Here is a 15,819-nt window from a genome sequence, read left to right as displayed (position 1 = left end):
ACTCGCTTTACATATGCTCTACTAGTTATTTACTTACCTGGAATTAAATGCTTAGAATACTTTCCTGGAGGTTTTTGTTCCCTTCCTTAGGCTGACGAATGACAATTGTCAAAATCTTCCCAAGATATATCACCAGAAGTCACGACCCAAAACTTCAGCAGTGAAGACAGGGGACACCAAGTCTGTCAAAGAACACCCTAAACAGGTCAGGATACCACACCTGTGAAAATACCTCATGTCTCTGAATATGTTTGTTTGTTTGTTTGTTTTTGAGGTTTCCTGTTTAACAATTGCTGTATGGCTTAATTAAATTGTAGAAGTTCCTGAATACTGGTGATATTTTGGTATGCTGGAGCAGAAAATGGACTAATTCCTAGATTTGCCAGCTCCTTCTCTAGTTTTACCGTAGAGTAAGGATACTGGAAGGGGCTGGGCAGGCTAGTAAGACTTGGCCTCTCTTTCTGGGCTTTTGCAGAGCACATAGTGTTAGTTCCTACCTCATATCTCAACACTAGGCTTTCTAGAAGAGAAGGCCACAAGAGAAATAGGCCCATCCAGAACCTTCTTATCTAGGACAAAACATTCCAGATTTTTACCTGAAAGGACCAGTAGAAACTGAGATAAGGGACAGAAAGTTAGTGCTGAAGACTAGTGGGACAGAGAGAAATAATCACGGAATTCTCTTGGTTTGAAGATGGTCTTTGGCTGTCCCCAAGGTAGAAGAAGGGAGGTAATATGGGACAGTTGAGTTCCACAGGAGGTTGGATGACTCTACTGAATCCCCAGACTCACCAGCCTTGGCCAGAGGAGAAAAGACAAGCCAGTGGGTGGGGATGGACTGCGTACGGGTATTTTTCCACAGGCAGGCAGCTTTAGAAGCCATAGCCTAAGTCTTCTCAGCTCCAGGAATAGCTCCTTCCTTATAGCCACAGAGACATCAATGAAATCAATGTGAAATCAGTGAGCCATTGATTCATGGTCCTGTAAATCTGAGAAAACTTGGCCATTAAACAGAAGTGGTATCCGGCATCCATTGGCTTTTGTGTGGAGAATGGGCAGTCAGAGCCGGGGTCTCAGCTGGTTCCACAGTGAGGCCACTCACAAGTCTTCCTTCTTCTCCAGGAGAGTGTCACTAATGCTCCAGCAGAGAGCACTGACTTTGGCCTAAACATATCAAAAATCCACAAAGACAACCCAGAGGAAAAGGCTCACCCACGAAGAGTAAGTGGAGCTTGGGGTTCTAGGACAGAAGGGGGTTTGTTTCTAGAAAAAGGAAAATAAAGCACACAATTTTTGTGAAACATGAAAGTGAAGACAGAAACATTAAAGATTGGCTGGGCGAGGAGATGAGAGGAACTTCCCATGAGTAGCCAAACCCCAGATTCTGATCCCCTCTCCTTTCTGGAAGGATGATCTAGAGTGATCCTTTTCTAGAGATCACTCTCCTCATTTGCAGACGGAAGTGTTCAGAAGAGAGAGCATCCTATGTTCCTTTCAGCTTCAAAATTCTGTGATTAGCTGGGGTGTAATTGGTGCTGGAGTGCTTGCCTGCCATTCACAAAACTCTGTATTTGCTCCCTGGCATCAGAAATGGTGAAGAGAACACAAAGAATCCCATGATTGCCACGATAAACATTGGTGTGCTGCATTGTTTACTGAGCCATGGTCCTATACTTAGTTGTTCATGGCCCTGCCAAGGGTAGTTGTTCAAGGCCCCTCTGCTTGGAAGCGTGGCTCCAGACTTAAGTGTGATTCTTTGTGAACCATGAAAAGTTACTTGGTTTAGGGCTGATCCTGTGCTTTATAGATATTGCTGAACTCCTATTTCTCCTCCACTTCCTCCTCTGTCTTCTTCTCTCCCTCCTCCTCTCCCTCATCTCCATTCTCCTCTCCCTCTTCCTTTTCTTCCTTCCCCTTTTCTTCTTCCTCCTTCTCCATCTCGGTTTGTTTGTTTGCTTGCTTGCTTGTTTTGAGACAGTTTCACTAGCTGGCATGGAACTCACTATATAGACTAGGTTGGCTTCAAACTCACCACCTGCCTTTGCCTCTTGTGTGCTGGGATTAAAGATTTGCACTGTCAGCTATTCCTGCCTTTTTTTTTTTTTTTCTGATGAAATTCAGGTCTGACTTTGAAAATAATAGTTTCTTCAGGAGAAAAGGCCCAGATGGAACGATATAACACAGGCAGGGAGAGTGAGCCTTTTGGCAAGGAGGAGTGCATGCTCCTGCTGAGGGCCCTCCAGCTGTCCTTCCTTAACTCTGCTCCTTCAGTGAAGCTGTTGAACCATGGGCTGCTGGGTGAGCTCTAGCCTGCCCTGTAGACAAACTGTTAGCTGTGGTGTGTCCTGGAAGGGCTTCCAGGCCCACTGACCTGGACAACACAGGCAGCTGCATGGGCTCCCTGTCAGACCTGAGAACTGACTGCTGCAGGAGACAATGCATCTGCCTCTCACTGGGACAGAGTCTCTTGTTAGTCCTCATTGCCTTGTCACACTCTTAGTCCCCTGTGGTGTACATAACAATTATGTGGCTTTAGTCTCTTGTGAGTGCTCACACTCATATAAACAAATGCCTCTGATTGGATCACGAGGAAGGGACTATTTAACCCAGCACTTAACCTTTGAAAGAGTCTGGCTATAAATTCTGTTTCTAGCAGAAATGGCTTTGGGGTAAAATGTATATAGAGCTCCCCCAACCCCACATAGATTTTCAAGTGTTCATGGGCTGAGTGACAGGGCCTAGGGGCTTTCCCCTAAGAGGGTTCTCTCCATCACCATGTTAGGGACTCTAGCTTTGGATTCTGGTGCCTGGCTGAAAATGCCAAAAGTGTGTTGTTCTCTGGAGCCCTGGCTTGGGAGTCAGGCTGTGGAGTCCACAGTGGGTCAGGTTGTGGTCAAGCTGCTCGCCATCATCATCCAAGCCTTCTGTGTGTTGTTTTGTAATCTGTAACATGGAGGAGACATCACCTGCTGTATTCGAGAAGGAACGGGGAACGTCCCATCTCTGCCTGCCACATACTAAGCACTCAGTAAACACCGGTGACTGCTCCATCATCTGGCGTACTCTGCTAATCTCCGTCCCAAAGTAACAGGTCCAGGAGCCTGGAAGATCATCTTAGTTGCACTTTGTATGGTGACCAGCGCTTGACTTAAGGGAGGAGGGAGTTGACTCCCTGCTTCAGGGGATGTCCACAGCAGGCAAGGCATGGCGGTGTGGCTTCTGTCTGTGGTAGTGCGAGCTTATGGTTGAGTCTCCTTCCATGACAGCCAGCCAGGAGGTAGAAAGCTAGATTAGAGTCAGAGGTAAGAGTAACCTCACAGGGCTGCTGTTAGTGGCCAGTGTGTGCCAGGCGGACACCACGTCACAGAGGTTCTACAACCTCTGCACAGACCACCACCAGAGCCTCTCAGGACCACATTCACATGCACGACCCTATGGAGGATGTTTCAGAAACAAACATAATAGCAAATATCTGGGTTTGAGTCCTGGCTTCAGGCCTTTGTTAGTCTTGTGGCCCTGGGCAAATTGTTTAATGCCCCTGGTTCCCTCCACAGAAACAAAATTAAAACACCACTCACCACTAGCAGACATGATGATGGGCTGAGAACCTTGTATACCTGTTCTGTCCCAGGCCTTCTCTGAATGCGGCATGCTAATGCAGTGAGCACATAGGATCATCTCTATCCATGTCCCAGTGGGCTCTTCCCGTCTGTATAATGTTCTCAAAGGATGTGGTCAGACAGGGCAAGCAGCCATGTAAGAGAGCAGAGCAGTGTCAGCAATGCGAAATGCCCATGGATTTTATTAATCTAACTCTAATCTGAAGAATATTTAGTTTTCATTTTTACTGAGTTCTGATATCTTATTCAGCAGTAGTTCATCTCTCTCCCTCTCCCTCACCCTCTCCCTCTCCCTCCCTCTCTCTCTTTTTTTCTCTCCCTCTCTCACAATTATTACACACACACACACACACACACACACACACACACATACACACACACACACACACACACACACACACGGTCAGTGTCCTCAGACCCTCACTCACACCAGAAGAGGGCATCAGAACTTATGGTTGCTGGGATTTGAACTTGGGACCCCTGGAAGAACAGTCAGTGCTCTTAACCGCTGAGTCATCTCTCTAGTCCCAGCTTTTTCTTAAGACTTGAGGTTTGCCTGCCATGCAAGGATAGGCACATGCAGCTATTAAAGTTACCAAGGTTACCCTGCCCTCCTCTCATGTGTTCATGGCTTAAATAACCATTGTTCCCTTTTAGGGGCAAATCATTGACTTCCGAGGACTGCTCACAGACGCTATCAAAGGAGCCACCAGTGAATTTGCCTTGAACACCTTTGAATGTAACCCAGACCCTTCAGTAAGTGACCAAGATATGTGCCTCCCCTTTTAAACTGCCCAAATCTAGTGGAACTTCCAGAAGTATTCTTCTGAGTCCAGAGAACTTTGAGATCTAGACAAAGGTCATAGCAAACAGGCACCATTTGTTTCGCCAAGATCCTGTTTTTCTTCCTAAATTATGAAGCAGTTTTGTAATGCTGGCCTATCTGCTCCTCTCACCAGGAGCGATTGCTGAAACCTCTGAGTGCATTTATTGGCATGAACAGTGAGATGCGAGAACTGGCAGCGGTGGTGAGCCGGGTAAGATCTGCTATTCAATTCACAAATTTATGGAGGCAGACCAGGGCTCCTGGAGCATTGTGGGCTGCTTCTTTTATTAATAACAATAAATATGATCATTTATTTATAAAGTGCCCCCACTTGCAGAGGCACTCATATTGTTTAGAGGCACAATAATGCATGATAAATAAATTATACAATCATAAAATTACAATAGAAAAAGCCCACCATCCTACTATAGGGGCCAAGAAAACAGACAGCAAAAAAGATGCAGAAAGGAAAGGACAGGTGAAAGGCTTTCTAGCAGGCCTCAGAGCCGAGGAAAAAGGCTTCTAAGAAAAGCAAGGAGCGCAGGTGCATTTTATTTAAAGAGCCACAGTCTGGAAATACAGGGGTCTGGGTGCGTGATGACCTCAGACTTGGAAATTTCCATGAATATAACACGATTTGTAAGAAAGATTTTTTAGCACCAGGCTATAGCTATTTCAAGCTTGTCCCCTGGAACCTAAGGCAGTGAAAATTAAGGGACAATGACATAGCCTTGAAGTCAGGTGACCTGTTTGCTTTCTAGAGCCTTCTCTTTCTAGCTATATGGTTTAAGGCAAGCTTCTTGGAGTAAGAGAAGATTATTTGATTACAGAAGACTTATCTCAATTTAATTGAATACTGAAACTAAGGTAGGCTCAAAAACATGCTTTAAAATCATCCAGAAAGTTCAGCTGGAAACAACCAAGGGTGGCTCTGATTTCTCTCCAGACAGTAGATATGCACTGCACAACCACAGCAGGTGTATAGAGGACCTGCGGATGGAGGAGAGTAACACAGGCCCAGGCCTTACCTCAAGAGACTCTGTTTGCGTGGATGAGTGCATCCAGACAGCATGAAAAAAAAAAAGGATGTAGAAAAAATTGGAAGAGAAGAGGGAGCTGGAAGGCACTTGGAATAAAGGTGGGGTGGAGAGAGGGGCAGGGTTGTAGAGGAGGAGTCCCCCGAGTATTCAGGACAGAGAATTGGGTAGAGAGATGAGAAAGTCAGAGTAGCAACTCTCTGTGGCCGTAGGTCATCCTGTATGCTGACAGATCATTTGTTCAGTGAGGCGGATGGAGAAGAGAGGTCAGCTCTGAGGTTTTCACCAGTGGAGGGTAAAGACTAAGTTGGGTCAGGATGCACAAGGCAGCAGAGGACAGCTCTTTTCATGCCCACACAAATCTGTCATCTCCTTTCTGTTTATGCAAGGGGATAACAAGATGGAAGTTCAAGGTAGGGGCTCCACACTGCCAGAGGAAGCCACCATTCAGCTCCCTCTCGAAAGCATCCAGTGATCATGAGATTGTTTGCTCCCGAGTCACACCTGTTGAGTTGTGGCAGCTAACTTTGGACATACATAAGGAAAAACTTTCGGCTGGGAAATTAAACACCTTGTTAAACTCAATGTTGGCTCTAGATCATGGAGAGAAATATAGTTATCTGTGGATGGTTCAAATATCATAGTAGATGTATCTTCACTGTGTGCCAAGCTTTCCTAAGAAAAGTCTTAATCAGAGATGCGCGTTCTTCTCAAGGTTTGAAAGCCTGGAGTCAGGTGTGACATAATCCCTATCACTCCAGTACTTGAGGTTAAAGCAGGAGGATCCCCACCACACAGTGAATTCCAGGCCAGGGGTACAGAATGAGACCCTGTCTCAAAACACAAAATCTTAGGCCATTTTTAAAACATACTTTTATATTTTTGAAACATGTGCACGTATCAGTAAGGTTTAAAAAAAAAAAAAGTAGATGAAGAAACACTTTCCAGACTTGTTCTTTAGTCAGAATGGCATAGGCAAGGGCCTTTAAGAAAAGAACTACTCTAGACATTGTTAGCCTGAAATAGCTCTTATGGAGAAAGGCCCCTGAGTGACTGTTCAGAGGCGTCTTGTGAAATTGAAATTGGGAAACTGTAAATTAGTTATCAGTAAAAGCTACTTAATTGATTACCCTAGGGTGGGCTCTCTTGAAGAGGGGAAACGCTTGGTTCTTGGCCTTCTTGAATGCCTGCAGAAGCAATCACTCCAGCTGGAAGGAGGGAACGCTCCCTAGGGGAAATGGAAATTGCTTTCAGGGGAGCATAGGAGCAGTATGTCTTTTACACAACAAATTAAGAAAGTGTTTGCCAGATCAAAAAGCTAGACAGACACCCAGCGTAGGCGAGAATCCGTTTTTTACTAAAAACTAGTATAATTTGAAAGTATTTGTTGACTGTGGTCGTAACTCAGCATGAGTTGATCGATGACAGGCATAGCTCACCGTTAGGCCCTCCTCAACTCCCCATCTCCTAAAAGTACCTTACTATACTATCAATACCTTCCTCAGAGAAAGCCATTGAATACTTGCATGCCATCTCTTTGCTGAACTAACCCCCAATTATAATGTATGATTAGGTGTACATTATAATATTCATGAAACACTTTTTTTCATCACCAGCACGTTATATACTATTAAGTCAACTGTTCTGCCCTGCATTGTTTATTTCAGAAGTGGAAGAGAACATTAGTTTTAACAGAATAATCCCATGCACATTGCAGGACATTTATCTCCATAATCCCAACATAAAGTGGAATGACATTATTGGACTGGACGCGGCCAAGCAGCTCGTCAAAGAAGCCGTTGTGTACCCAATAAGGGTAAGTATGGAAGCCACGTTCCTAATCACTGTCAACTGGACAAGCGGTGTCCAGACAAGAAAGCATGGTGATTCATCTGTCTACGAGTTAGCCTTCTGATTGGGCCACACTAGGTCAGTGCATGCAAGCCCAGTCTAATCTGTAGCTCTTCACATCACATTCCACCTAGAGCCCTTGCAGAGAACCTGGTTAGGTGTCCAGCACCCACATCAGGTGACTCATAAGTTCCTGTAGCTCTAATTCCAGGGAAGCAGATGCCTTCTTTTGGTCTCCTTAGGCACCTTCATGTACTTGTGCAAAATCCCCTTCTATATTGGTTCAAATCGAGTGTCTGCACAAAGCTAGTGTGGATACATATTTGTTCAGATACTGAGCACTGGCCCAGTAGTTTGCCTTCCTAGCAGTACGCTAAGTGTAGTTTAGACACACCTCCCAGGAGAGAAGCCTCTCACTGCGTTTCTATGGATCCCCACATATTCCTAACCCCAGTCCCTATCAGGAGTTTTGCTTTAGCGTCTCTTGAAGACTCGACGGTCTCTTCCAGAGCCGTGGCCAGCAGGGCAAGGGTGCTGTCATCATCACTCCTGACTGTTTTCTACATCTCTCACAGAGCAGTTGGGCAAATGGAAAAGGTGGTACTCTTCAAGAGGGGAGAGGAGATGGTTAGAGTATTGCACAGTGTTTGCTATCTAGCAGACTGCCCTATCACTCAGGGCCTTAAAACAACAATCATTAAAATTCATTTATCCATCTGTGAGTAGGCAGTCTGGGCTCGATCCAGCTAGATTCAAATGATATTCACATGATATTGTTTGCCTGGCTCTATCCCATGTTCAGGGCATCAGCCAAAGTGGCTGGAGGATTGGGTGGGATCTGGGGTACATGTGCCGCCACTGTGCTGCCAAGCCCTTTCCATGTGTCCTTGTCCTGTGACAAACAAGTTCATCTTGTTCACATGGCTCTTAGAAAGAAGGAAGGAAGACCAAGTCCTACTGTGTGAGCTTTCTCATACCTTCTCTCCCATTTATTCACCTGATATTTTCAAACCCCTTTTTATGTTTCCCAGCATCCTATTGGGCTGGAAAAGGTCAGAGGGCTAGGCCCAGGTGAAAGTGGTGGAGAAACAATCTACCTTCTTCTGCTGGGAGCAGCTATTCAGAATTTGGGGCTAACAACTATACTTTGCTAAGGCCAGGATTACATACTCATAAGAAAACAGACAACCTACAGCTGCATATTACTACTACTGACTCCGTGAAGCGCTTGATTTTGGAGTACTTTAATTCTAAGGGAACACAGCCTATTACATAATATTATCTTTCCTCCCTCTTTCTTCTGCTAAGATAGGAGTAAGAAATATATTGGTATCAGAACTAGGAGAGAAACCATAGAACATTTAAGAGGATAGAACATTTCATTGACACTTTGGATATGTCATTTTTTTTCTCATTATTCTGGGGAACAAACCTTTGACATGTGGACGAGAGCTCTACCACAGGGCTACAGCCTTCCTCCTTTCTAGATGTGTTACTTTCATGGTATTATGCCCTTCCCCCTTACTCAGTAGTATCAATCTCCCAGCAGCACTAGCGAGACAGTAAGCCCATGTGGTAGTTTCACTACTGTTTCCCTTTCCCCGCCTGCTACGAGTCCTGTCCAGCTCCTAGAAGGTTTGAACTTGAACCAATGGAAGAGACTCAGCTGAAATCTGTGCACATCCTCTGGGAGTGATTGTCCTCAGTCTCCACAGTCGGCTTTGCCATAGCTCCCCATGGGCAGACACCCTCATGAGTTGGTTCTGGGATTCAACCTGGATTTGTATCTGCTTTACAGTTTTAAGAAGGAGCTAAATGTTCCACATAAAGAACTTAGAGGGAAAGGAAAGTATATGCAGAAGAAATAACTATTGTCACAAAGAAAACAATAGCTGCTTTTGCCTTCCCCCCCCCCTCTTTGCCTTTCTTTTCTTTCTGCCTTTCTTTCTTTCTCTTAAGAAGCCACAAAAATTAAGCTTCAAAAAACTATTTCAAACATTTTACCCACTGTGAAAATGCCATTGGGACAAACAAAATACAGAAGAGTTGTCGGGCGGCTGCTGTACTAGCACTCCTGCCTGTCTGCTAAGGCTGTGCAGACTGCCGTGTTCATGCCCCTCTTCTTCTTTGTTCTCCAAGTACCCACAGCTATTCACAGGAATTCTTTCCCCGTGGAAAGGACTACTGCTTTATGGGCCCCCAGGTAAACATGTCTTTCTGTTGTAGTCCTGGAAGTGTGTGTGCTGCGAATGTGCTGCCCTCTGTCTCTGCCTGAGGATGGGGCAAAGGATGCCTGTGGGAGCCTGGGCTCTGCCTGTCAGGAGGCAAGGAGCACCTGTTTATGTTTATGCTCATGTATCCCTAGGCACTGGGAAGACTTTGCTGGCCAAAGCGGTGGCCACTGAATGCAAGACGACTTTCTTTAACATTTCTGCCTCCACCATTGTCAGCAAATGGAGAGGAGATTCTGAAAAACTGGTCCGGGTAGGAACTCTTAATATTCTTAAAAGTTAGTGTTCCAGAATACCGAAATACAAAATTATGTTAGAGCATATTTGTTTTAAGGTGATATTTATCTTAGATTCCACTTGGATGGTGACTACCAAAAGCCTATGAAATGGGTTGACTATTACATGTGGATATTAGTCAGTCATATTGTCGCCAGCAAAGCATGGACTTCATTCTTTGGAATTTTACCCACAGTCTTTTTTGATTCATGCACTTTAGGAATAAAAGCTAGGATAAAAGTCTCTAAAGTGGCCTAGTGTTTTCTCCACTCAAGAAACATTCATTATTAAGCATGTACAGTATATCCAGTTAACATTTAGTGAGAGGCCGCTGCTGGGTGCCAGAGCCTACACTATGTACTCTGTGGAGGAATTGAGAGACTTAAAACTTAATTATTCTTTCGGATGTTCTGAGCACCTTTTCTGCCGTGGTGCTCAATGTCTACACAGCGCGCACTCTTTCCTTGAGAGGCTGTTTCCATCTCTACGACATCTCACTCCTGGCCCACAGCCCTGTAACATTTTGCTTATCTTCCTGTTACCTTAAGAGAACAGCTACTTATGATGTCCACCTCCCCATCAAGGGGGAGCCTTGCCAGACATCCTGTTAGACTGTTGCCTGCAATAGGACAATAAGTAATCAATCCTAAGTGAATGTAAAATATTCTTTCTGAAAGGAATTATCCTAAAATACTACCCTGGAATTATGGTCCCTTATAAATACTAATTTCCAAGTGATTATAGACTGCTTAGAAGATGTAATAGAATATTTTAAAAGGGTTGGTTTTAAAAAAACCCTACCTATGATTTATTACATTCACTATTTATTTATTTATTCATTCACTTTCTGGGGATTAAATGCAGGCCTTGTGCATGCCAGGCAAGTGCTGTAACACTAATTTAGAGCCTTAGCCCTTTGATATTGTTTTCAAGTTGAATTTTGTAATGAATTTTTATCACTCCTTCAATACTGATTTTCTGTCCTGTTGTTATTTTGTGTTATTTTGTTTATTGTGGTGGTGGTGTTTTGAGACAAGTTTTTTTTGTGTGTGTGTGTAGTCCAGGCTGGTCTTGAACTCATGATCCTCTGCTGGGATTGCCTCATTCTCCTAGGTGATGGAATTATAGGCATATATACCACCATGCTAACTCAGGTCACATCCACAGGACTCATGTTTGTCTGCTTCTACATGTGTGGATCCCTGGGTCCTGGTTAACCCTATTCCAGAGGGCTGAGATTCAGTTAATTATGGCCATTATCAGCCTAAAACTCTTTGGGATGTGTGTTTAATTTCTGTGGGTTGAGTAACAATAATGCAGCTCACAAAAGATGACCTACCTTGAATAGATAGATCCGTGTCCTATCATGCAAAGTGTTTTGAACCATGATCACAAGACATGAAAGATCCCAGACTTCCTAGACAAGCCTTAGGTGGACACACACACACACACACACACACACACACACACACACAGATATTTCATGAATATCCTCAACAGAGAGACAAAATGTTTTTTGTGTTTAGTATTGAATGACTAGAAATGCCAAATCACAAGGATGCCCCCCTCGCTATGAGCATTATTTAGTTCAGAGTTGTTTGTTTGTTTTTTCTGCTTTAGTATTTGTATTTTGTCAGAATCCTAGGAGTGAGGCAATGATTCTTTCTCTACTTTTCCATCCCCTTAAAGAAACTAGCATTATGAGATATGCAGGAAAGCATATCTTTCTTTGATTTAGAATCTATGATCTCATATCCTCATGTTCCCATGGGAAGAGCTTTACTGACCCAGCCATCTCCCAGGCTCTGCAGGAGCATTCTACAAATGACTTTAGAAGATACTTATATGTCTTTTTTTTTTTCTTATGAAAAGTACATTTTAAGTATTTGAAAAATATTCAAGAAGAATCTGGAATCCCCTGCCAGTCTTGAAGGATCTTATTTCTTATTTCCATCTTATTTCCTCCTGGAAGTTATTTTTTCCTTGCTTTTGAGATGTGGGGACGATCCTCACCTGGAGAACTTTCTTCATTCTGTCAACTCTTTCCTGTAAAGGATGTTAGAGAAAGCAAACCCTTCAGGACCTGCTCCTAAATCAGAAAGTGTTTTCTCTCATTTGTTTCTTTTTCTACTCCAATTAAGGAGTTATTTATAGGGAACCTTTGGGCTGTGAACCTCCCTCCTCGCCTAATGCTCCTGCCCCTTAGGAGATAAGCACTACTGAATAGTTGAGTGATCTCTTTAGCAAATGCACACACCTGTTGATGATCGCATTTCCCTCCACCCCTGCCCCACCATGTGATTTAACTTCCTCTAAGCACCCCTGTACATTTTAGACTAATGCTTCTAGAAGCACTTACCAGGATTCTATTTATTCTCTGGGAATGGAAAGTCAGTAATTTGAGCAATATGGAGACCTAAGCCCTGAGTGCAGTTAGTTCTTCTAACTTCATGTGTAGGAGAGGCTCCCATACCTCAGTGATCTCCTTAAAACTGTGAATGGGTCTGATCTAGGGATCTATTAACCTCTTTTTCATTGGGTAGATTAGTGGGTATTGTAATCACCTTTAACATCAAGTACAATCAGGCTTCTCTTTCTCACAAGGAAGAAAAGTTATTTGCTCCTAATTGTCTGGGCTCCCCTGTGTCAGAGAGGTGTTAGTGATGAGTCCCCCAGCCTTGCCCTGTGTCATGACTTCTGCTGGGGAGGTGTGAACAAATGAGTATCCACCCAGGTAGGGTACTGGTAACACACCAAATGTGTGATTCTACTCAAGTCTGACCTATTCAAGCAGTGGGTCTATTGGGGAATAGTGATCATAGAAGTAAAGGCATCCATAGCCCACGAGGTCCACCCAACATAGGGGTAATTCATGGAAGCTGCAACTCAGAAGTGAGGGTGTTCCATGGAAGCTGCAACCCATAGGGATGATTCACGGAAGCTGCACCCCCTGATGTTCCCTGAACAACTTTCAGGAAGCTCCACCAATCACTGAATTTCCTCTGGGACCAGTTGTTCATGCTTTTATAACCATGGGATCAGCCTTGTGAATCTTGTATTTCAGGAGTTCCCTGAGCCTTGTAAGTTCCCTTGACTCCCTTAGCCTTGTAAGTTCTCTTACTTCCATAGCCTGTAACTTCCCTTTACTCTCTGAGCCTTGCTAGTTCCCTTTATTCCATGAACCTTTTAAATTCCCTGTGTTCCTTGGGTCTTGTAGGTTCCCTTTACTTCCTGAGCCTTGTAAGTTCCCTTTACTTCCTAAGCCTCTTAAATTCCCTTTCTTCCCTGAGTTTTGTAATTTCCCTTTATTCTCTGAGCTTTGTAAGTTCCCTTTATTCTCTGAGCTTTGTAAATTCCTAAGTTCCCTATATTTCTTGAGTCTCTTTAGCTTCCCTCCTTTGTTCAGGAGGGTATAAATGAAAGGATGTTGCTATACACCACCCTTCTCTCTGTCTATGAGAAGGAGCCAGGTCCTATAAGCCAGGATTCTGTGAAAGGGAAGGACTGACACATCACCTTGAACTCACCATACCCTGAGTCATGCAGAAGATAAGAGAGTCCTTCCTCAGTGACAGGGGGTTCAGAGGGATATCCTGCTGCTGCTGCTGCTGCTCCTGAAAGCCACACTCTAGCCTTCTCCCTCTTCCTTTTCCTGATGCTTTCCAAGCACCAAGTGACACGGAGATGAAATCCCCATGGCAACAGAAGAATCGCTGCTCTTCCCCAAATCTCTGCTGCATTCTCCAGTCAACAGTGAAGAATTGTATATGGTGCTCAAGAGATCAGTTGTGGGATTCAAAAAAAAAAAAAAAAAGATTTAGGTCTTTATGCTGTTCACCAGCACTATCTCTCCCTGTGGAGTTCTTTATTATATATATCTTTTTATGCTTGTTCTTTTGCTGGCTGCTTTCTTGTTCAATCTATAATATTTTACTCTGGAACAGAACATCTTATTCAATCAAGAATTGCTTTTGAGAATTAGATCCTCTAGTATTTGGGAGGCAGGGCAGGAGGATCACCTTGAATTCATTGGCCAACCTGAGCTATATTTATTGTGAGTTCCAGCCCAGCTTATGCTGTCTCAAAGTAACAATAAAAACCCACCAGCAATAACAAAAATAACAAACAAACAAAAGGGAAAATATACAAAGGATCTGATTCTAGCAGGCAGTGGGTGAAGGCTTCTGGGAGTCACGTGGAGAACAGAAAAGGACATTTTCAGCTTCTTATCCAGGACTATTCTTTTCCTGCACTTTCTCCTCCTGAGCACAAAATCCTGTTGTCCCCAGAGAAGAAAGGGGAAAAGTTACTACATGATCTTATATGTTCTAAGGATGTTTGTGTCTCTGTGGAACATGTTATTGACAGTGTTTGCCCAGATGGTAACCAGGCAACCGGAAGCTTAAGACCTGAGTTTTATCTTCAGCTCTCACAGTTATCATTTGTAACCTCGATCTAATTTTATCAAATGATAAGTGGAAATATTGGACCACATCCAACCCCCTAGGGTGGAACTAGGGAGAAATAGTGGTGATGGTTGTAAGGTTGCCACCTAGTACTGGTGTAGGATGGATTAGTATAATTCTAAACTCTTAATCTGGGAGCATTTGAGGACTAAACTTTAAGAGTATGATGAGCAGCCAGGCAGTGGTGGCGCACGCCTTTAATCCCAGCACTTGGGAGGCAGAGGCAGGTGGATTTCTGAGTTCGAGGCCAGCCTGGTCTACAGAGAAAGTTCCAGGACAGCCAGGGCTACACAGAGAAACCCTGTCTCGAAAAACAAAACAAAAACAAAACAAGAGTATGATGAGAACTAACTTAAGAATATAAATTTGAACTTGCTCCTGCTTTTCCCACTCAGGTGCTATTTGAACTTGCTCGATATCATGCCCCCTCCACGATCTTCCTGGACGAGCTGGAGTCGGTGATGAGTCAGAGAGGCATGGTTCCTGGGTAACAGACAGGGTTGTATTGTGTTGTATTGTGTTGTGTTGTGCTGTGCTGTGTCATGTTGTGTTGCTGCCATCATTCCACCCCTCTTTGTAAGTGTGTGTGATGGCCAGAAGCCCATCAGCATTTACCAGCAGAATGAGCCTATTAATAAGCCCACAGATTTGCTGTAGGCACATGGAAAGGTCTTTCTTTAAATTAGATCCTGTTAACTGAGTAGCTGATTTAAATAGTTTTTATAACCGGAGGCGATATCATCCTCCCTTCCCCCCTCCCCACAAAGTGGCTTTCAGACCTGAAGATCATCCAGCCGCAGGATCCCGGGCTGCCATGATGGTCTGGCTGCCTCAAAATAACCTCCTCTGGAACCAGAGGGCTGCCAATGGGGACCCAGACTCACCCATGAAGCATCAGGGTGGGCTGCTTCTGAATTTCATTCTCTGGAGGCGGTCCTTGAGGCCAGGGAAACTGGTGATTCTTTGACATTATTTCAAAAGTGTCAGAAAATGTCCCCAGCAGGAGGGAGAACCTCTTAGTTATAAATGCTTTTGGGTTATGCTTTCAAAGACCAAGTAGGGTTGTTTGCTTGCCTCCTTGCTTGGCTTTGTGAGTGTATGTGGCATGTATTATGTGTGTGCTAGTGCATGTAACATGTTTGTGTTTGTGTGCATGAATGTGTGTGAGTGTGCATATGTGTGTATATGTGTGAAATAGTAGGTTTCCATCTAGTTTTCTCAAACATCCTTAGTGTTCTCATGTATCCTAGGCTGGCACAGAACTCACTATATAGCTTAGGATAGCCTTGAACTTGTGATTCTGCTGTCTCTACCTCCCAAGTGTGAGACTGCAGTGTGATCACACAGTGCTGGAGATGGAACCCAGGGTTTTGGATTTGCTAGGAAAGCACTTTATCAACCTGATTGATTTATTATGATCAGTGATTTGTAAAAACCTTTTTATTAAACTTGGCACCTCTAACTGGAGACATAAAAACATGTGTCTGGAAAAATCTTTGTATTTATAAGTAC

At 43.9% G+C, this 15,819-nt stretch overlaps 1 protein-coding gene across 3 annotated transcripts in view; it reads left to right on the top strand.

Annotated features, from left to right (window-relative positions):
• The window catches only part of Katnal2 (katanin catalytic subunit A1 like 2), a 69,041-nt gene that overhangs the window by 34,558 nt on the left and 18,664 nt on the right, over positions 1–15,819 (top strand). For all 3 annotated transcript variants that reach the window (XM_028783231.1, XM_028783232.1, XM_028783233.1), the window contains exons 5-12: positions 91–205; positions 1,123–1,221; positions 4,278–4,376; positions 4,580–4,657; positions 7,201–7,299; positions 9,474–9,537; positions 9,700–9,818; positions 14,703–14,794. In XM_028783231.1, the coding sequence (XP_028639064.1) occupies positions 91–205; positions 1,123–1,221; positions 4,278–4,376; positions 4,580–4,657; positions 7,201–7,299; positions 9,474–9,537; positions 9,700–9,818; positions 14,703–14,794 (765 nt within the window). The remainder of the gene's footprint in view (positions 1–90; positions 206–1,122; positions 1,222–4,277; positions 4,377–4,579; positions 4,658–7,200; positions 7,300–9,473; positions 9,538–9,699; positions 9,819–14,702; positions 14,795–15,819) is intronic.

Source organism: Grammomys surdaster, unplaced genomic scaffold, assembly GCF_004785775.1.
Source record: "Grammomys surdaster isolate TR1022 unplaced genomic scaffold, NIH_TR_1.0 1036, whole genome shotgun sequence".
NCBI classification, from domain to species: Eukaryota; Metazoa; Chordata; class Mammalia; order Rodentia; family Muridae; genus Grammomys; species Grammomys surdaster.
This window is presented reverse-complemented; position numbering and strand designations above follow the sequence as displayed.